Source organism: Ovis aries, chromosome 3 (genome assembly GCF_016772045.2).
Source record: "Ovis aries strain OAR_USU_Benz2616 breed Rambouillet chromosome 3, ARS-UI_Ramb_v3.0, whole genome shotgun sequence".
Taxonomy (NCBI): Eukaryota; Metazoa; Chordata; class Mammalia; order Artiodactyla; family Bovidae; genus Ovis; species Ovis aries.
The window spans coordinates 134,799,350-134,821,310 of NC_056056.1; the positions used below are offsets into that span (position 1 = coordinate 134,799,350).

General features: G+C 41.6%; 1 protein-coding gene across 6 annotated transcripts in view; it reads right to left on the minus strand.

Moving 5' to 3' along the window:
• Positions 1-21,961, minus strand: part of SLC4A8 (solute carrier family 4 member 8) — a 106,006-nt gene that overhangs the window by 48,800 nt on the left and 35,245 nt on the right. For all 6 annotated transcript variants that reach the window (XR_009599893.1, XM_060412560.1, XM_042246706.2 and 3 more), the window contains 5 exons: positions 16,671-16,752; positions 5,790-5,936; positions 4,816-4,951; positions 3,237-3,397; positions 538-726 (listed from right to left, as the gene is read on the minus strand). Coding sequence is in view for 5 of the 6 variants with exons in the window: in XM_027967306.2 (XP_027823107.1) it covers positions 538-726; positions 3,237-3,397; positions 4,816-4,951; positions 5,790-5,936; positions 16,671-16,752 (715 nt within the window). In the remaining variant the exon portion in view is untranslated. The remainder of the gene's footprint in view (positions 1-537; positions 727-3,236; positions 3,398-4,815; positions 4,952-5,789; positions 5,937-16,670; positions 16,753-21,961) is intronic.

Sequence of the window (21,961 nt, forward strand, 5' to 3'; positions counted from 1 at the left end):
ATAATGCAGCCATAACGTAGCCCCCCAGCAGCACAGCCAACTCTCTCTCTCTCTGGCATGCCAAGTGAAGCTTATATACGCTTACAGAACAAAAGTAGGCTGCAGGCAAGCGAGTATCTCGGAACGTGCATCTGCAGTGCTGTAAGTGATCTCAGCTGATATAGAATCATTATTATAAAACGTGGGGCAAGAATGAGAGGGCATGGGGTGGGAGAGCCTGACCAGGCCATCTTGGCTAATTTGATCTTTTCCTACACTCCCCAAGTCGCATCAGCTCTGAGGCCATTCTGGGGCACAAACCTTTCCCCTGAGGTCCACCGAAATGTATCTGAGGCATACATCCTTAGTACCACAAGAGATGATGGTCGCCAGTCCCAGCCACCCATCTTGCCGATCCTCAAAAAGGACTGTGTCAAAGTGAGCATGAAAGCATATTAGAGAAATGCTGTTCCTACCCTCTAGTAACTCAGCATCTCCAACTAGTGCCTAAATGTCTTATTAATCTAAAGAAAAAGCAGTTACTCCTAATAATCTTACCATGTTTATCCATTGAATGTGGGTCAGACTGCTTCTTGCCAACCTCAGCAAAGGAGCGAACAATGGGGATGAGGTTGTTTCTCTTCTTCTCATTCTGATGATGATGCTTTTTGAGAAGGGCTTCCCGGACTTTAACCCTCATGCTGTCATTCAGGTCACTGAACAGCTCCTGCTGGTCCAGGATCAGGTCTGGAAGGCAGGTGCTAACATGAACACTCAAACTGATGGTCAATGATTCCAAAGAAGGCAAGGTCAGGTGAGGTAAGGGACACAGAGTAGGGAGAAGCAGTTCTACCAGGATCACTGAGGTTACAGTCTCTGTATCAGTGCCTGAAAGAGCTAACTGCTGATAGCAGCTGTGACACATTACACATTATTCATGTAACAAATCATTACTTTTATAAATGGAAACTATTGAGCACTTAACATGTGCCAGGAACTACATTCTGAACTTATTACATAATGATCTAATCTGATCCTTATAAAACCTCTGAAAAGTAGGTGGTATTATAACAATTTTTACAGATCAGGAAACTGAGGCCCCCAAATTACAAAATCCCCATGATCTCACATCTAGTGAGTTGCAGAGATGGGATTCAAATTCCAGACTGTCTGACTCAAATGTCCACATGATTGCCATTCTGTTCTATCATTTGCCAAAGTTCCCCTAGGTTCTCTTCCTCTGAGATTTTAACACTGCTGTGATTGTCAAGAGAAACTATAACTGTAGAAGGCCACATGACTGTTTGAAGGTAGAATCCCTAAAAATAATTAATTTGTTCTTGATTAAGCCATGCAGACAATTAATACCAAGCATCAATCTTGACCTGCCAAGTCCAGCAGAACTGAGGGGGAAAAAATCCCAACACCCACTACTGCAAGGCAGCTGGCACAGAAGTTAACAGCATGTGTCCCGGAGCTAAACGTCCACACCTCTCCCACCCACTTCTACCACTTTGTTTGATAAACCTCTCTGTACCTCAGTTTCCTCATCTGTAACATGAAGCAAATATGATCCTTAGAAGATTGTTGTGAAAAATTAATAAGATATATAAAATGCTGATTCACTACAAGTGAGACCATTTACCTACCCTTATCACTAACATGAATACCTCAGGTCCCTAATGTGAAGAACCATAGCCGTTTTACTTAAACCCTACATATCCAGCCCCCTGCCACCACCTCTCCCAAACTTCAACCCGTTCTCAACTCCAGCTCCATCCATGACTATCCAAGTGTTAGAAGCAATAAATAAAAGAAATCTATTTCAAATATTCAAGCCAAAGATCCAAGCTTCTCTCTCCTTAACTTTTAGATTGATTGGTTCCTTGTCTCACAATATAAACATGCTTCAGGATACTTCATCTTGGGGAAGAAAAAATAGAAGAACATCCCTCCCAGGTCTCCCTTTATCTGTTGCCTTCCCTTTCTCGCACATGCACTCACTCACCCTCTCTTTCCTCTCAAAAGAAACATTTCTCACCTGCTGCAATATGGCTGCCTCAATGAAACTGCTTTTGATAAAATCATCAACAACCTTCCAGTTGCTAAATCTGGTGGATGCTTCCAGTTCTTACTTCATCCACCTCTCTGCAGCATCTGACACTGATGAACTCAACTCCTCTCTTCTTTTGTTGTGGGCTGAATGGCGCCCCTTCAAAAGATGCTATGTACTATATACTAACTCCCCAGAACCCATGAGTACGATCTCATTTGTAAAGAGAGTCTTCACAGATGTAACTAAGGTGCTAACACAAGATCCCATCAGTAAGACCTCTCCCCAGGTCCCCATGTGATCCCAGACAGGCAGAATTACTTGGATACTTGTAATGAAGAAAAGCTGGAAGAAACTTAAAAATCTGTCCAACCAAACAGAGCCAAGCCAAGGAAAAGCCTCATGTGCACCCAGGAGTTTCTCAAACTCCATTCCCCAAACACAATACCTTACACTTCCTGTACTAGGAAACTCCATCAGATATCTCCCCTTCACATCATGCTGAAGAAGTGGGGAGTCCTTTGGCTCAATTTCATACATGTTTTTCCTATTTGCCATATTGAAAAAAATCTTTCTTTCACTTGAACCCACTTTTCTCTGCAGAGCTCCCAGTCATACTTATTACCAAACCAGAGCTTGGTTGTTGCACTTATTTTAATTGCCCTATGGCTATTTTCCTCACTGGGGCTTCCCTGATGATTCAGACGGTAAAGAATCTGCCTGCGAAGCAGGAGACGTGGGTTCAGTCCCTGGGTTGGGAAGATCCTCTGGAGAAGGAAATGGGAACCCACTCCAGTATTCTTGCCTGGAGAATTGCATGTACATAGGAGCCTGGCGGGCTACAGTCCATGGGGTTGCAGAGTTGGACACGACTGAGAGAATAACACACACACACACATTTTCCCCACTAGAAGGTGAGCTCCTTGAGGGTAGAAACTGTATCGTATCCTGTGCCTAGTACATAATCAAGCATAGATAGAAAATAATGTTTGCTAAACAAACAGGCAAATGGAAAACCACACTCCATGTCATTTGCATCCCAGAACAAGCCTGTGGAATAGGCAGGGAAGAAATCCATCCCAGAGCTGAAGGTGCTGAGGTCAGGAAGGTAAGTGACTTGCCCAAGCACAAACAGCCACTTTCTTCTTTCTTTCCTCCACACCACACCACAAACGATCCTCTGCTTTCTCTCCCCTAACGTTACCTGAGATTTCTTCTATGCTATTTGCACGCATATCCAGAAGGACCGTCCCATTAATAAGACAGCTTCTTAACTCAAAGAGGCTGTGCAGTGAAAGGGTTGCCACATAAGGCTTGCTCCATCGTTCTCCCCCATCCTCAACATCTTCTTCAAACTTCAGCCACCTGAAAGCATGACAAAGAGATGCCAAAAACAGAAAATAAAGAATTTTCAGGAGAGGGTTTTAAATGTAGATCACAAAGAAAGGTACCTGAATAATCACACTGAACCTTGTAATCTAATCTATATGTTCAGCATGCAATGGCAAGTGAAATAAGCAGGTTACAAACCACTGCAAAATTGAGTATAGCTTGATTCCATTTTTATTAAAGGAAAATCTTAAAATACAACACACACATATATAAGACACCAAATGTTATATTCATTATCCCTGGGGTATAAATTTTTATTTTCTTTTTGCTTATCCTTATTTTCGCATTTTGTATAGTGAGCATGCATTACTTGTGCAACTAAAAAAACAGATCTAATCTATATCATTTGGATACACTGACAAATCACATTAATAAAATGATCATATTTTTCTTTGTTAAGAAGTCTGTGTGACCTTCAGAAGTTTGCAAAGACAGGATGTTAAGGCTAATTGCCTTCTTGCTTGGTATGAGGTTAATTGGTTTGTTTAATCCTCTCTACTCATTGAACACATCTATGGATACAGCAGGTATCCAGGAAGAGCTGTTTCAATGAGACCTTCAGCCATGCTTTGCTGGTTATCCACCTCATTTTCTTCCCTGAGGCTCAGGCATGCTGGCTTTGTATCACCCAGAAGGCTCACTTGTCAGTTACTAGAGGAACCCTAGACATGGGCTTGGTTCATCTGAGAGTTATTCTTGGGTTTGAGCCTTAGACAAGTGTACTCACTCTCTAATCAAGGGAAGCCTACCGTCAGGCTGGATATTATCCCAGAGGTCTCTATGAAGTTGGATTGTCCCATAGGCTGTCTCAAAAACTGGGGAATCTCCAGTGAATTAAACCTCAAATGATTGGGATTTCCCTGATGGTCTGGAGGCTAAGACTTCATGCTCCTAATGAAGGTGACCTGGGTTTGATCCCTGTTTGGGGAACTAGTTCCTATATGCTGCAACTAAAAACTCCCATGGTGCAACTAAGACCTGGCAAAGTCAAATAAATTAAAGAATTTAAAAAAAAAAAATGATGCTATGGCTCACCCATAGAAAAAGGCTATGTCTGCTGGGCTAGGTCTAGGCCAAGGTGGCCCCCTCAGGCATCTTCCAAGTCAGACATACAATACTAAGAGCCCAGGAACAAGTGAGAGAGGATCCCCTGTTCCACGTTTATGTCACCAATCCCCAGCTCAAGGTCAACTGGAACAGGTGTTAGTTACCCCCGACATGACAAAGAGGCCAACATCAAGACTTTCCATGCAAGAGCCTAGAACGTCAGTGCCCATGTCAGTCATCATGTCTCCCGTGAAGAAATAAAAGGCAGGCAGACCTGTCACTCATGGAAAGGTACACATTTGCCTGCCCCGGCAAACCTTGGCCCAGGCTATTCAGGGCCTCACCTGGCTGTCTCCTTCCACTCAGCATCTTCTCCCTCTTTCAGACAGATCTCATCCAGCTCCGTGAAGAGGTCATGAGGCACATGTTCTTCATCCTCCTCAGTGCCAAGAATGAACTGAACACGCTGAGATGGTGTGTCTGGAAAAGCAGCCACAGAGAAAGGTCTGCTCCCAACCTCCACTTGGGACAGAAATAGCATCCTGCCACACTCAGTGCACCTGGGGGGCTTCCAGCTTGTGAAACATATAAAGACAATCCTGAATTCAGATCAAAAAGATTTCTTTACTCCCAGAATTAAAAAAAAAAAAAAAAAAAAAAACTATTCTTTGGAGTTTCCCTGACAGCTAGTTGGTAAAGAATCCGCCTGCAATACAGGAGACCTTCGTTCAATTTCAGAGTTGAGAAGATCCACTAGAGAAGGGATAGGCTACCCACTCCAGTTTTCTTGGGCTTCCCTGGTGGCTCAGCTGGTAAAGAATCCGCTTGCAATGCAGGAGACCTGGGTTCAATCTCTGGGTTGGGAAGATCCCCTGCAGAAGGGAAAGGCTACCCACTCCAGTATTCTGGCCCGGACAATTCCAGGACTGTATAGTCCATGGGGTTGCAAAGAGTCGGACACGAGTCAGCAACTTCCACTTTCATTCTTTGGAAGCAGTTTCATGAAAAGAAAAAAATTAAGTAAGACCACTTGAAGAAAACCCATAAGAAACTAGAAATCTGACTAATTTGATCAAAAGGAATAGCTAATTCTCCAGCAAATTATTTCACCTTCTATGGTACTGATTTGGGGGGCCTGAACAGTGAAGTTTTCAGGTAGATACTTTTGATTTTCAGAGGCATTTCTTCTTCTGTGAAGCAAGCTGGAAAGCCTAGAGAATGAAAACTACTACCTGCTGGATGTCCATCCCACATGCCCTCAGTCTCAGGGGGACTCCCAGCTGTGGACGCCCACCCGCCTGCCCTCCTGAGGTGTTACCGTGGGCCAGGGCCTCTGCGCCTTCCTCCCCCTGGCTGGCTCCCTTGCCCCGCGTTCGTCTCCGGTGCTTCTGACCATGCGTTCGGTGGTGCCGATGGCTCTGCCGGCCCAGTGGCATCCGGACCCCCACGTACAGGGTCCTATGGCCTGAAAAGAAGCAGAAGGTCTGAAGAGAGAACTCCTTTCAGAAAAGGAGGCTAGTGTATTTAAGAGGAAGAAGAAAAAGTCACAACTCTGTAATGACAAAACTTCAAAGACCTCCAGGACTGAATCTGTAGAGATGGGCAAGTTGAAGATCTCCATCCTGTTTGTGGCTGCAAACTTCACAGGAGGGTTGTGAAGATCAAAGAAAATTATGTGTGTGAACATGATTTGCAAACTATAGGGACAAAAACAAAAGCTAGTAGTTGCCACTACAAGACAATTTGAGCAATTGATAAAACGTGATATGGTCACACCAGGATACCTACACCAAGTCTTGGCACAGAGGCCACTTGGGAAAGTGGTTAAGTGCTGAAGTCAACCTGCCTGGGTCCAAAACTTGATTTCACCATTCACTTGCCATGTGACCCTGAACAAATTATCTAATCTCTCTGTGACTATCTTTCACAGGGAATATTGTAGCTTATTCTTTAAACTCAGAGAATTTTTGTGAACAGTAAATAAGATAATGTATGTAAAATGCTTAACACAATGCCTGGAATCAATTTTAGCAGCCAGTACGTTCTAGGATCAGTTTCCATTTTATTTTTTCTGCACTGTAGAATACACCATCTAGAATAGCAGTGAGAGGCTAGTTACAAATTATAAGGGGTATAAGGCTGGGAGCATAAAGGAGAGATATTACATATTTTACAAGAATACAAGATAACAAGTGATCCCATGGCAGTCCTTTCCAGTCCCTCCTTTCTGCTCTCTCATCCCACCCATGAACCTTATTTTGTTTTGTTCCTGACTTCCAGGCCTGTCTTACCTCCACCTGATTTCCCTGGCCTTCCTGCCCAGCCTGGGGCCCCGAATCAGCAACTCTAAGGATGCTACACTGACACACAGAGCTGTGACCTTGCCCCGTTTCTGCCCAGTTTCTGCTGCTTAACTCTTGATCTCAGGCTGCCTCTGTACATCTCCACCACAGGAGCTTTTGTCGCTATCTTCACATCCACAAGCTTCCCTACACTTCCTCCCTCTGAGCAGGTGACCTCACTTCATGCGGTACTGAAAAGACAGGTTCTGTCCTATGAACTCCCACCTTCTCAGCCTGGCTCACTTTCCTCCCCCAGGTCCCCCTCTTTACAGGCTAATGAGTATCACCTCCCATCCTGCTGGGTCCCACTCTATCAGTTATCCTCAGTCTCTCCTTTCCATCCATCCCTTCCCTGGGCTTCTCAAGTCTCTCTTACCTAATACAGAAATGTTCCTGCCACCATATGATCCAACAATTCTACTCCTGGATGCTATGCTATGCTAAGTCACTTCAGTCGTGTCTGACTCTGTGCAACCCCATAGACGGCAGCCCACCAGGCTCCCCCATCCCTGGGATTCTCCAGGAAAGAACGCTGGAGTGGGTTGCCATTTCCTTCTCCAGTGCATGAAAGTGAAAAGTGAAAGTGAAGTCGCTCAGTCGTGTCCGACTCCTTGCAACCCCATGAATTGAAGCCTACCAGGCTCCTCTGTCCATGGGATTTTCCAGGCAAGCATACTGGAGTGGGTATATATATTAAAAAACAAACAAACAAACAAACACAAAATATTCATTTGAAAAGAAACATGTGTCCTAACATTCATAGCAGCATTATTTACAATTACCAAGGTATGGAAGCAACCTAAGTGTCCATCATATGATGAATGGATAAAGAAGACATGGTGTATATACATACAGTGGAATACTACTCAGCCATAAGAGAGAATGGCATTTTGCCATCTGCAGCAACATGGATGAACTTGGAAAGCATTATGCAAAGTGAAATGAGTCAGACAGAGAAAGACAAATACTGTACAATACTCCTATGTGGAGTCTAAAAAATACAACAAACTAGTGAATAAAGTAACAAAAGAAGCAGGCTCACAGATATAAAGAACAAACTAGTAGTTACCAGTGGGGGTGGCGGGAGGGAAGCAGTATAGGGGTAGGGGGAAAGCGGTTATTATGGGATTATATGAAACCATGTGTGGGAAAGTTCTGAAAACCGTAAAGCATTATAGAATTTAAAGATTTTTTCATTCAATAAAAATAAAGTTTTAAAATAAAAATAAATTTAAAAAAGAAATGTTCCCAGTGAAGTGCTACTCTTCCAGGTTCCTCCATCAGGTCACATTCAAGAACAGCTATTGCTCTAGCTCCCTTTCCTCACCATCTCCATAGCCTCTGCATGTGGCTGCTCGCCACTGACTGCCTTCATTAGGGACACTGAAGTCCACTAAACCACTAAGTCCATCATATTATGTCTCTCTCAATCCAATTCAAAAGACTTCCTAGAGAGCCCACCAGGCCGCAGCCATCATCTCAGTCCCTAAGGACTTCCTCCCCTTGGTGGTCCGGGCCCCCCAGCACCTGGGCCACTGCCTCCCTGGCTCACTTGCACTCCTCTGACTGCTTCTCCAGCCCTTCCACAATCCATCAAAGGAAGGTTCTCCAGGTTTCTGCCCCTTTCTTCTCTCTTTTTAGTGATATTTACTTTCATGATTTCAAAGTTTCTGTCTACAAATGACCCCCAAATGTTTATCTCTGGAAAGTCAACATGTTCCAAAGCAAACTCACTGTCCTCAATCTCAAATCAGGCTCATACTCATGTCTTATATTTTTCTGTCCATGGCATCACCATTCTTTCAACTTTCCAGGCTGGAAACCTCAGTGTTACCTTGTATCTCCACCTTGCCCCTCAGCGCTCCATCCCACAGATTATGATCATCCACAGATTAGATCAAGTCTTTTCTCCTCCCATTTTGAGGACAGCAGGGGCCTCCTTCCTGTCTCCCCTACCAATTCAGTCCTACAAACAAGCCCTCCTGAAGCACTGCCCTGATCCTGGCTCACTCCTACAATCAGGACCCTTCATGCTCTAGCACGCAGGGGGCCCAGCCTCCTTTCTAGTCTTTTCTTTCTCTAGAACAAATTATACATTCAGTAGGGAAAGAAAGGGAAAGCTCTCTAAAAGAACCGAGTGATCAGCTCAAGAGAAATCAAAATGGAAATCCCACACATGCCCACACTGAATAAATGTTCTTGGGGAAAAAGTCTAGAGATGTATACCTTCTGCATCTACCCCAACAACAGAACAGCCTGGTTTTGACCCTGTCTCCTTCTCATGGCCTCAGCTGATGCTCCCACCCTCACCTCACACTGGTCTCCACCTACACCAAACTGCTATTCCAAAAATGTGCCAATGCTTTCCAGACACTGACTTGGCTCACTCCTTCAAGACTCACTGCAAATTCACCTTCCTTCTTGGTATTTTTGCTGATCCCTTCGATCAGATGTGCTGCCTCCTTCCTGTAAATCCCCAAAGTCCTTGGCTAGCATCCCCTTATGCACTTATTTGCGTACTGCATTACAGTTAGGTATTTATCAGTTTTTCTCCCACTACTCATCTGCAAGATCCTCTAAGTCCCAGGGTAGGGCCTCCCTGGTGGCTCAGAGGTAAAAATTCTGCCTACCAATGCAGGGGACATGGCTTTAATCCCTGGGTCAGGAAGATCTCGCATGCCTCAGAGCAACTAGATCCATGTGCCTCAACTACTGAGCCCATGCTCAAGAGCCCAGGAACTGCAACTACTGAAGCCTGTGCCTATGCTCTGCAACAAGAGAAGCCACTGCAATGAGAAGCCTGCACACAGCAGCTAGAGAGTAGCCCCTAGTCGCCACTACCAGAGAAAAAGCCCACACAGCACAGCCAAAAAGCAATCAACCAACCAATAAAAAAAACAAGTCCCACATTATGGGGGTCCCAGGCTTCCCCAGCGGTACTGTGGTAAAGAACATGCCTGCCAGTGCAAGAGACATAAGAGACATAGGTTCAGTCCCTGGGTCAGGAAGATCCCCTGGAGGAGGGCAGGGCAACCCACTCCAGTACTCTTGCCTGGAGAATCCCATGGACAGAGGAGCCTGGCAGGCTGCAGTCCATAAGGTCACAAAGAGGTGGACACAACTGAGCAAATTAGCATGCAGAAAGAGCAGAGAGAGGGAGAAAGGACCGGAGGAAATATCTGAAGAGATAATAGCTGAAAACTTCCCTGAATGGGAAAGAAAAAGTCAACCAAGTCCAGGAAGCGCCGAGAAGAGTCCCTGAGACACACAGTAATAAAACTGACAAAAATTTAAAACAAAGATAAAATATTAAAAGCAACAAGGGAAAAATGACAAATAACATACGAGGGAACTCTCATAAGGCTATGAGCTGATTTCTCAACAGAAACTCTACAAGCCAGAAGGGAATGGCACAATGTATTTAAAGTGATTAACAGCCAAGAATACTCTACCCAGCAAGACTCTCATTCAGATTTGATGGAGAAATCAAGAGCTTCTCAGACAAGCAAAGTGAAGAGAATTCAGCACCACCAAACCAGCTTTACGACATACGCTAAAGGAGCTTCTCTAGGCAAGAAACACAAGAGAAAGAAAAGACCTACAGAAAATAAACCCAAAACAATTAAGAAATTGGTAATAGGATCACACATTAATAATTACCTTAAACGTAAATGGATTAAATGCACCAACCAAAAGACATAAACTGGCTGGGTGGATGAAAACATGTCCATGCATGTACTTTCACTTACCACATCACGCTGCTTAACCCCTCAAATCGTATGCAATTATTTTATATTGTTAGGTTAATCATGTTCCAATTATGACTTGCAATTATAAATATCTTTTATCTGACTATTTATTGTAAAAACTGATAAACATCTTTTACTATTATGTATTATGTAACTATTATTCACTTATACTGTTTTATCATGACTAGTCAACAGAAAATAATAGAATTCTATATCACTAATACTACCATTTAAAAGAAAAACCTGCAATCACTTTTTAAAATCCACATGCATATCAGAATTCTCTTGGAATTTTTTGAAGAATACAAATACCCAGGTATTGCTTTTTTTCTCCAAAGCTCCAGATGCGTTTCTAATGAGCAGCCATGTTTAAAAACAACCGGACTCCAGTGTTCATCACAGCACTGTTTACAATAGCTAGGATATGGAAGCAATCTAGATGTCCATCGGCAGACGAACGGATAAGAAAGCTGTGGTACATATACACAATGGAATATTACTCAGCTATTAAAAAGAATGTACCTGATTCAGTTCTAATGAGGTGGATGAAACTGGAGCCTATTATACACAGTGAAGTGAGCCAGAAAGAAAAATACCAATACAGTATACTAACACATATATATGGAATTTTCAAACATGGTAATGATGACCCTATATGTGAGACAGCAAAAGAGACACAGATATGAAGAACAGACTTTTGGACTCTGGGAGAAGGCGAGGGTATAGTATTGAAACATGTACATTACCATATGTGAAAGAGATCACCAAGTTCAATGCATGAAACAGGGCGCTCAAAGCCAGTGCACTGGGACCACCCTAAGGATGGGATGTGGAGGGAGGTGGAGGGGGGTTCAGGATGGGGGAAACATGTACACCCATGGCTGATTCATGTCCATGTATGGCAAAAACCACCACAATATTGTAAAGTAATTAGCCTCCAATTAAAACAAATTAATTAATTTTTAAAAAGAAGAAAAAACCACCACTGGACTATGATTATCTTTCATTTTTGTCTAGATTGTTTTACTTTTTCTATTTCATATTCATTCAGTGTCCCCACTTCATGTAGTTTGTTTTCCAATTTCTCCATCTCTTCTTTTTTTTTAATGTTCTCTCTCAAGCCTTTGTCAAATGTAATAGAAAATCTTTTGTACATAACATATATAGTATGTATAATATATATATTTTAGAAAACTTGGGAATTTTTCCCTAGCTAAAAAATTTATGGGGACTTCCCTGGTGGATCAGTGGCTAAGACTGCACTCCCAATGCAGGGGGCCTGGGATTGATCCCTGATCAGGGAACTAGATCCCATATGCTGCAGCTAAGACCCAGTGCAGCCAAATATATAAACATTAAAGAAAGAAAAAAAAATTTATGACATTTTGATTCCACTCATTTGACTTAGTATGAATAGAATGCTAGATTTCTAACTTATATTCACTCAAAACTTTGATATAGTTCCAAGTATTTTGGCATCTAGTATCACTGCTAAAAGTCTAGAAAATTTATTGTATTAGTGATCTTTTTAAAAAAATTTGAATGAAGCTTGAAACTGCTAATCCAATTCTGAGAATATAAAGAAATACTATGTTGTTAAAAAATAGGAAATTAACATCTGATACAGTATTATTAACTAAAGTATAGATTTTGTTCAAATTTCAAAAAAATTTATGCTAGTGTCCATTATTTGTTTTCATAACTTATTCAAGACTCCACATCATATTTGATTGTATTGAGCAGCTTCAGCAGCATGCAACAAATTCTGGTAAATTCTCTTTTCATTTTTATTCTATTACAAATATTTGCTATTTCCTTGTTATGGCTCCTTCAATACACTCATCATTTAAAAGTAGACAAATAATTTCCAAATACATGGTATTTTAAGAGAATCTTTGACGTTAATTTCTCGTTTTGATATTAGCTTCCCTTTCAAATGCTTTCCTCTCTGCGATCACCCTCTATGTTTTCCAGTCTCCTAACTGCATTGAGCCTTTCAGTGACTAGCCAAAGATCTCTGGTAAAAGTCACGCTGCACTTGGAAACATGTGGGTTATTTTCCATTTTTTTTTTTTCTGCTTTTCCAACATAAACATTTTATTGAAAAAAATACTAAGTAATTTACAAATTCCTCTGTTCCTCTCTGACATGAGAGGAATAGTACATCTCCACTTGCCAAGAATGGTGACACCAACATAGCAACTGAAACCATCTGTAAACAAGGCTTGTGGTTGTTTTCCCTTCTCCAACTGACAACAGAGAACTTGCCTTAAGGGCACAGGTATTAGTAAAAGCATACAAGCTGGAGAGTGAACAATGGCTCCTACTTATCCGTTTTCCTTGAGATACCATTGGCATGAGTTTCACTGCTGGAAGTTCCCTGTGGCCTGACTTTGGCCAGGGCGCAGGAATCACCATTGGCTGGGGGCAGACACCTGCAGTGACCTGCTATCTCATGTTAAGATACTATTTTCAAATATCTTTTGATATTCATCTCTAACATACTTCCACAGTGATAAGAGAACAGACTCTGTATTATTTCATTACCTTTATGCCATCAAACTGTTGCACTTGGTTTTATGTCCCTGGATATGTTCCAGTAGTCTCTCCTAGTTTATAGTCTATGGGAATTTGAATAGAATTTGTACCCTACTGTTGTGTGGAAATTGTATAAATCTTAATTACGTTGGATTGGTTCACAGTGCTTTTCAGGTCTACTCTCTCCTTCTACTTCTCTGTATCTTGATTCTACTAACTTTTGAGAGTTTGATATTGAAACTCCAACTAAAAATCTTAATTTATCTACTAAAAAAATAATTATAATATATAGTAGAACTATAGGTAATCTTGTTCTATATTTTCTAAGTCTACTATAAATGTGTTATCATATTTTAATAATTTAAAAAATTTTAAAGAGAAGCAAAAAAAAGTCCCAGATCAGACCTTCTTCCTTTCAGAATTTCTTATATAACAAAACACAGTATCTGAAAAGGGCCACAAAAGGAACAGGCAACCAAAGTGAATGTGCTTAGAGTGGATGAAATACCCACCAGGGCATGAGATGATTGAGAAGGTCCTAATTAACCTAGGGATGGAAAGCTCAATCCAGGAAGAGTTCCTATATAAGGGACTTTTGCAAAGAGTTACTAAGGAAGACTTTTCCTTCTCTAAGAAGTATTTTTGATCCAATGAGTTCCCATATATATTAGCCAACCACAGCACGTGCTTTTGAAAACACCAGAGAGACAGGCAAAAAAGAAAACAAAATCCAGCAGAGGTCAGAGCTAAGAACAACCAAATGGCTACCAGAAAACCAGACATCAGTTTCTAGGCTGGAGACTCAGAAACAGGGACTCATATATTCTGAGTGAAATCAGAAAAGATGACAAACAAATGGACCCTGGGAAACGAATGCAGCACCAACAAAATCCAGTCCGTCTAATGGGATTCTGCAGCCGAGGGACTTTACTAAACTTAAACTAATCCTGTAGTCATTTCACTGGCCTCTCAACTGCTCTCCTACCCACACAGTCTTCATCCCCCTCATCTACGTACTTACTCACCCAAATTCTGCCTTTTTCCCAGTCTTTCTTCCAGTTATTGTCAAACCTACTCTCTCGGGACTGTGTGCAAATACAAGTATTCATTTAATAAAACTTACTAGGAGATGTAATTGTAGAGTTTACTTTTTAAATAAGTATGTACACACAGAGAGCATTAGTGAACTGGAACTGAATCTTGCAGAGCATGATAGGAATCACAGAGCGAGCCTACCCTGCAGACGGAGTCTGGACTTTCGGAAGCTGAATGCATTCTGAGCACGCTAGAGCATGGAGCACGCGCACAGAACACAGAACGCCTTAGCACACACTGATGGGTGCCCGATTTCCTGGGCTTCAGGTTGAGTCAAAGTCAATTATGGCAGGGAAAGTATAACATGTGGAGCATTTGCAAGCCACCCCTTTCCCCCACCCCCCAACTTATAACTAAGGCCAAATGGCTCTTACCTCTTTTAAAAACTTATTAGAAGGTACCAAACTCACTCTAGGATTCATTAGTCCAGTAGCTAATCAGGAATAATGATCTGCCAGAAAAGATGGAAAAAGCCATTCCTCTAAATAAAGCCACTGCCCTGTGTTCCTCTGGGACTGGGAGAGTCCCCTGAAGAAATCATGCACTATTGCTCTTTTTGAGTTTCTCTTTGGAAATTTGTCCTAATGTTTGCTTTTGACTCATATATATATACATACATACATACATATATATGTATAAAGCAAAGGCTTCCCAGGTGGCACAGTGGTAAAAAAAAAAAAAAAAAAAAATCTGCCTGCCAATGCAGGAGACACAAGAAACATGAGTTCTATCCCTGGGTCAGGAAGATCCGCTGGAGGAAGAAGTAACAGGATTAACAAGGCGGAGGAAGGGGTGGGGCAATGCATAAAATGTTCACATGATGGAGCAAGATTTTGAGGTCGGGTGGTTAACTCTGGGTAGGCCCTCCTCTGCAGGTAGTATGATAACAGTGGAAAGAGCAGAATTCCATCCCAGTCTTAACTGCTTAGACCCTGAGAAGTTTCCCCACCATGTAAAATAGGGATGATACCTACCTGCCTTGATTGCTGTGAAGATTAAAAAGACAAAGAAGTGCCTAATCAAATGCTTATCACACAAGGGGTTTTCAACAAATGTTCGCCTCCCACCTCTACACCCTTCTTTCTTGCTCTTTCTTCCAACTGCTGAAAGCCACACTGGCTCCTCTTCCATCTGGTCAAAATAACTTGGGAAGCTTGATCTTGATACATCCAAACACCATTGACCTCCACTGAGCCACCCACATAAATTCTCATGGTAACAGACCCAGAGGCTGAGTCAGCCTCTACAGCTTTGACTCTCCCAACCAAAGGACAAGTTTTCTCTGGGGATTGTACAACTTTGATGAAAAAAATAAAACCAGCACGGGAACAAGCAGTACAGAGAGAACATTTCACATGCTGTCTCAGTCATTAGAAAGTTGCTGTGTCATAGCCTTCAACGTTGCAGGAGATGCTATAGAGATTTCACAAAGGCTTTTGAGCCAAATGTGGGTTCGCGTTAAAGTTATCGTGGACACAAGCCTTTTTTTAATAAAACTGAGTGCGAAGAGTTGACTCATTGGAAAAGACTCTGATGCTGGGAGGGATTGGGGGCAGGAGGAGAAGGGACGACAGAGGATGAGATGGCTGGATGGCATCACTGACTTGATGGACATGAATCTGAGTGAACTCCGGGAGTTGGTGATGGACAGGGAGGCCTGGCGTGCCTTGACTCATGGGGTCGCAAAGAGTTGGACACGACTGAACGACTGAACTGAACTGAACTGAACTGAGCATCACCAGCATTATCAGGACACTAGGCTCTGTGGGAAAAAGGAAAGCAGAAGGACAGCACATGATGGTCATGTGGGGAGTTGGGGGAGGGGAGGGGAGAAGAGCCTTGACAGAGAGACAGATGCAAAGAGCAGGTCAATTACAATGCCTCTTCCTTCCCTTCCACTTCGGTGGATTTTTATACAGCTCTGTGCTGTGGGCCCTCAGCAAATATGCCACAGGTGTGTGTGTGTGTTTTCCCTTTTCTTGTTTAGATGAAAACACCAGATAGAAATGGGTATTAAGGGGGAAAGCAAACACTGCAAATGGGATAAAAATAAAGTTTTATGTTTAAGTTTTTAAAACTATTTGTATTTTATTTCTTTTGTATAGATTTGTGTTTGTATCTGTAATTTTTGCTTAATGATTCTAAGCAATCATCAAGAATCAATAAGCTGATCTGAGTGCTTCGCATTCTCAAGGAATAAGGTCATTTATTAATACTTACATTGGACTTTATTCAAAGCACTGTCTCACTAGCTGTCTACTAGATTCTAACAGTAAGACAGGTAGTATTATGTCTACTTTTGTTTAAGAGATGAGGAGATTGAGGCTAAGGGAAATTAAGGGATTTTCCCCCAAGGTCTCACAGCTGGTGAGCCAGAGTTAGGACTCCAGCCCAGGTCTCCTGAGAGCAAAGCTGCTCCTCGGCACAGGCTGCCTCTCACTGATTTCCCTCGGCACACGTAACAGCAGGGCTTACCTTCCAACTCTTCCTTCTCATAGTGGATGTTGAGAATTGTGCTGGTCCCACCCTGATCCACCACAGCTTCTTCATCTGGTCTCTGTTGAAACATAAATTAGTAGCCACAGTAACACTCATACATTCATTCAAACTTTCATTCAAGTACTGTGTGTTTGCCTCATCCTTTACGCAACACTGAAGGCGAAAACCCAGTGGTTTACAGATATTTTCCATTTGAACCTCACAATAACTCTGAGATGCAAACATGGCAGCCATTCTTTCTCATTTCATAAATAAACAGCCTGAGTCTCGGAAAACTTTAAGCAATTATTGCCCAAGGTCAGAAACATGGTAAAAGGCAGAAGTAGAATTGAGCCGAGGTCTTGTAACTATGGATCCCACGTCTTTCCCACCTCCATACTCTACCCATAAGTCTGGACAATGTATTGGAATTTTGAAAGTGGTGTCAACCACATTGCCTCATTTGGTATAAGCTGGTCTCTTTGAGGGGATTCCCTGGTGGTCCACTGGTTAGGACTCTGTACTCTCACTGCCAAGGACCCAGGTTCAATCCCTGGATGGGGAACTAATATCCCACAAGCTGCATGGCATAGCCAAAAAGAAAGTGTTGGTCTCTTTGACCTCTCTGCAGCATGAAGCCTACTTACCACTCTGTCCTTGAAATACTCCATCCTGCTCCTCTGCCCCATTCTAAGGCTCATCTCCTTCCTCCAACCATAATTCCCGAGGATGAGCACTCTACCTTTTGTTTTCCATGCTTGAGTCTTGCAATTTCAACAGTGTACTGAAGCTATGAGGCTCAGTATTTGACAAGCCACTGGGATGCCATGCTTCAAGATCCATGTGTCCAAAACCCAATGAATCTTCCTTCCAGACTGATATCCTGTGCTCGTTTATTTACTCCTACCCATGGCTCCATGGCTCCACGATTTCTTAGCCCACGTTTGAAATTTCAAACTTATTCATCCATTCCATGTGTTGAGCGCCCGTTGTATACCTTCCAGGAAGCAGCTCCCTTTTCTTGTCAAGTCCTCCTTTGCAGTTCTCTCAGGTTCCCTCTCCACTCTCAGCCTCTCTGTCGCCTACCCTCCTGCCCTTTCAGTCAGAGTGGACATTGTTTTCAGTTCTGGAATCACACTCATATTCTTCCCTCAGTCCAGAACTATCACCCTCTCCCTGCTGTGCCCGCCTCCAGCACCAGCAGCTAACACTTATTCATCATCCCAATCTCAACCTAAAAGTGCTTCCTTAGAAGCCTTTCCTGACTACCCTCCATTTATATGCCCCCAAAGTACGCTGTATTTCTCCTTAGAAATGAAATCTCTCTGCTCCTAGGGAGGGACCATATCTGTCTTCCTCATCATGGTTTCCCCAACACTCAATGGATTTTTCGCATAGGAGGTGCTCAGTAAATTTTTCTTTAAAGAATAAATGTAACGGCATCTACATCTTATCAAGACCCTCACCAGATCCGGAATTATTTTAAAAAAGATCTTAGCTAATTTCCCTGCCAATCAATTTCTTCTACCAAACCTGCAACTCCAGCCAGGCTCTCTGACCCCATGAACAGCACACACACTCCCACCGTCACACCTTTGCTCACACTGTCTGGTCATCTAACAGTCTCTTCCCCAACTCTCCAGCATACCAAATCCTCACCATCCTTCCATCCTGCTCAACGTTCCAGCTTTAGGTTCAATTTTACTATTTTATAGTTATCATCTATGTCCCCTATGTTTTAAAAAATAAAAAGAAAGGTGGAGAAAACTATTTAATTTGCTAACTTTTAGCTAAGAAAGGGTGTTGGAACAAAAATATCTGCTTATACTTAAAAACATATAAAGGAAGAACAAGCCATAAGGGATATTTTTAAGTAGTTACCTACAGAGGAGGGAGGCAATGGGGTAGATGATAAGGATAGAAAGACTAAACTTCTTCGAAGATGACTTATATTGAAAACTTTAAAACAAAATTAATTTATTAAAAAAATTTAAAAAAATTTTCCAGAAAATGAAAATAAATGCCAAATTGATGGCATAACTATTCTAAAAGAAATTATTCCAAATAAATTTAAAACATAATAAACTGACTGAACATCCTTAGTGACATATACCCTAAGGACAAAAAGAATTTGAAAAGATCTGAAACTGCTTTTTAGCTGTCGTATTGTTGGTTACAGTGTTGGTGTTATTTTTCAGAGACTGTTCTGTACTGTGAAATACAGTAAATGATTATATGAACTTACCCTGGCACTCTCAGTGTGACTGAGACCTGGGGTTCTCAGCAGGGGTGAAAGGAGATACAATTGTAAGGCAGAAGTTAAGTAAAAACTATATAGTCCTGAATTTGAATTGGAAGTATCAACAAGAATATATATATATGATATATTTATAACTTTAAATATTTTACAATTTATAAATTTATATTTCCTAGCTCTGTCCAGACAAAATGTCTAGAAAAAATTATCAGTCGGTAGCAAGAAGTATCATTAGCACCTAGACTGTGGTATCTTAAAATATCATTTTCTGCTAAAAGACACTCAAAGACAACTAGGTTTATGTCAAAAGGACTCAGATCCAACTTAGAGAGGGCCCTTACTAACACAGGACAATCTGAGCATCAGTAAAGGTGATAATTATAACAGATTGAAAATATCAAATATATTTGAATCCATGAGTTCACCATGTCACTTTAAAAATTAGTTAACTGGTCAACATTGGAGGATAATACTAGCAAGTGAAAAAATGAAGTGAAAGTGTTAGTCACTCAATCGTGTCTGACTCTTTGCAATACCATGGACTGTAGCCTGCCAGGCTTCTCTGTCCAAGAGACTCTCTAAGCAAGAATAATGGAATGGGTTGCCATTCCCTCCTCCAGGGAATCTTCCCAACCCAGGGATCCAACCCGGGTCTCCTGCACTGCAGGCAGACTCTTTTATCATCTGAACCACCAGGGAAGTGCAATACTAGTGAGTGAAAGTCGCTCAGTTCTGTCCAACTCTTTGAGACCCCATGGACTATGCAGTCCATGGAATTCTCCAGGTCAGAATACTGGAGAGGATAGCTGTTTCCTTCTCCAAGGGATCTTCCCAACCTAGGGACTGAACCCAGGTCTCCTGCATTGCAGGCAGATTCTTTACCAGCTGAGCCATGAGGGAAGCCCCAATACTAGCAAACCAATTCATTATCTTGCAAACTGGTGAAAATTCATCCTGGCCTTCCTATATAAATTGTACCTTACAGTGATACCATAGAGTAGATGAGAGAAGTTTCCTATTATAGAAAAGACTAAATGAAAAATAATGTTAGCGTTAGGACATTGCCATTTTACAATCCCTAATGGACTGCATTGATTTTCAAGGCCACTAACACCACAAAAAGAGAAACAACCAGACACTATGCCTCCTAATGGGAGACCTTATCACCACCCATGAGGTAATCTTACCAAATAAATTGTCCCTGAGTCTGATCAAGACTCTACGCCCAAAAACCAATTTCCCGAAAATACAAAGAAACACAGTTCGATGGAAAAACACCACCACAGGAATATAATCAGCAAAATCCAGACTGTGGGAAAATCTAAAGCTATAGGATAAATCCTCTCCCCACCATCTTTTTTAAAATAAATAATTGCAAGAAGACAAAGAGATAGAGACAGAGGAACCTAAAACCAATAGGTCAAAAGAGACAACAAACCAATCACAATGTGTGGACTTAATTTGAATCTTGATTTAAACAAACTAACGAAAATAATTTTTTAGTTATTGATAAAATAATTTTTAAGGATATGACATTTGAGACAACTGGAAGTTTTTCTTTCATGATATTCAAGAAATTGTTATATTCTCTTTAGGTGGTACTATGCTTATTTTTTAAAGAATATTTACCTTTTGGGACTTCCCTGGTGGTTCAGACGGTAAAGAGTCTGCCTAAAATGCAAGAGATCTGGGTTCCATCCTGGGTCGGGAAGATCTCCTGGAGAAGGAAATGGCAACCCACTCCAATATTCTTGCCTGGAGAATCTCAGGGATGGGGGAGCCTGGCAGACTATAGTCCATACAGTTCACAGGGTGGCAAAGAATTATTTTTGCAAATTGTTATTTTCTTTTTTAGGTGGCACTATGGTTATTTTTTAAAAGCATCTTAGTACTCTTTTAGTACTCATACTGAAATATTTACCAATAAAATTGAACAATTACAGATATGTAAAATAAGTTAACTTAGAAACACTATTTTTCTCACATTTTATAAAATAATGTTATTCACAAGCCTCAATACATCTTTAACAACAATGTCTTCCTCAATACCACAGACGCTTTGAGTCAATTTTCCAGAGCATGTCAGCTTCATTTCCACCTAAGTGGTACAGGCGCTCATAAAAAGTCAAGTCCTTTCTGAAGAATAACTTCTTGGTGGAAAAAACTCATCTTTATTTTAGACTTACTTATTATTTGTGAATTTCCTGATAGCAGGAGCCATGTATTTTCATCTTTTTATTCTCCCAGAGCCTAACACAGTAGTTTACCACTGTAAGTAGCCTGCACTCCTGTAAGTTCCAAGAGGGTAGGTACTGTGTCTTTTGTTGACCACCATGTACCTAGCACCTAGTACCATGTCCAGTATGTGGTAAGTATCCAATACATTTTTAAAATTTATTTTTAATTGGAGGATACTTGCTGTACAATGTCGTGCTGGTTGCTGCCATACAGCATGAATCAGCTGTAAGCATACATACATCCCCTCTCTCTTGAACCTCCCTCCCACCTCCCCACCCCATTCCACCCCTCTCAGTTGTCATAAAGTACCAGGTTGGGCTCCGTGTGTTATACAGCAACTTCTCATTAGCCATCTATTTTACATACGGTAATGTATATGTTTCATTGCTCCTCTCTCAATTCGTCCCACCCTCTCTCTCCTGCCCCCACTGTGTTCACAAGTCTGTTCTCCATGTCTGCATCTCTATTCCTGCCCTGCAAATAGGCTCATCAGTACTATTTTTCTAGATTGCATAATATGTGTTAATTGTACAATATTCATCTTTCTCTTTCTGACTTACTTCACTGTGTATAACGGGCTTTAGGTTTATCCACTAGAACTGACTCAAGTGGGTTTACGGCCAAGTACTATTCCACTGTATATATGTACCACAACTTCTTTATCTATTGATCTGTCAATGGACATCTAAGCGGCTTCCATGTCCTAACAATTGTAAATAGCGCTGCAATGAACACTGGGGTACATGTGTCTTTTTAATTACATATCCAATATATTTTGATGGATGAATATTTG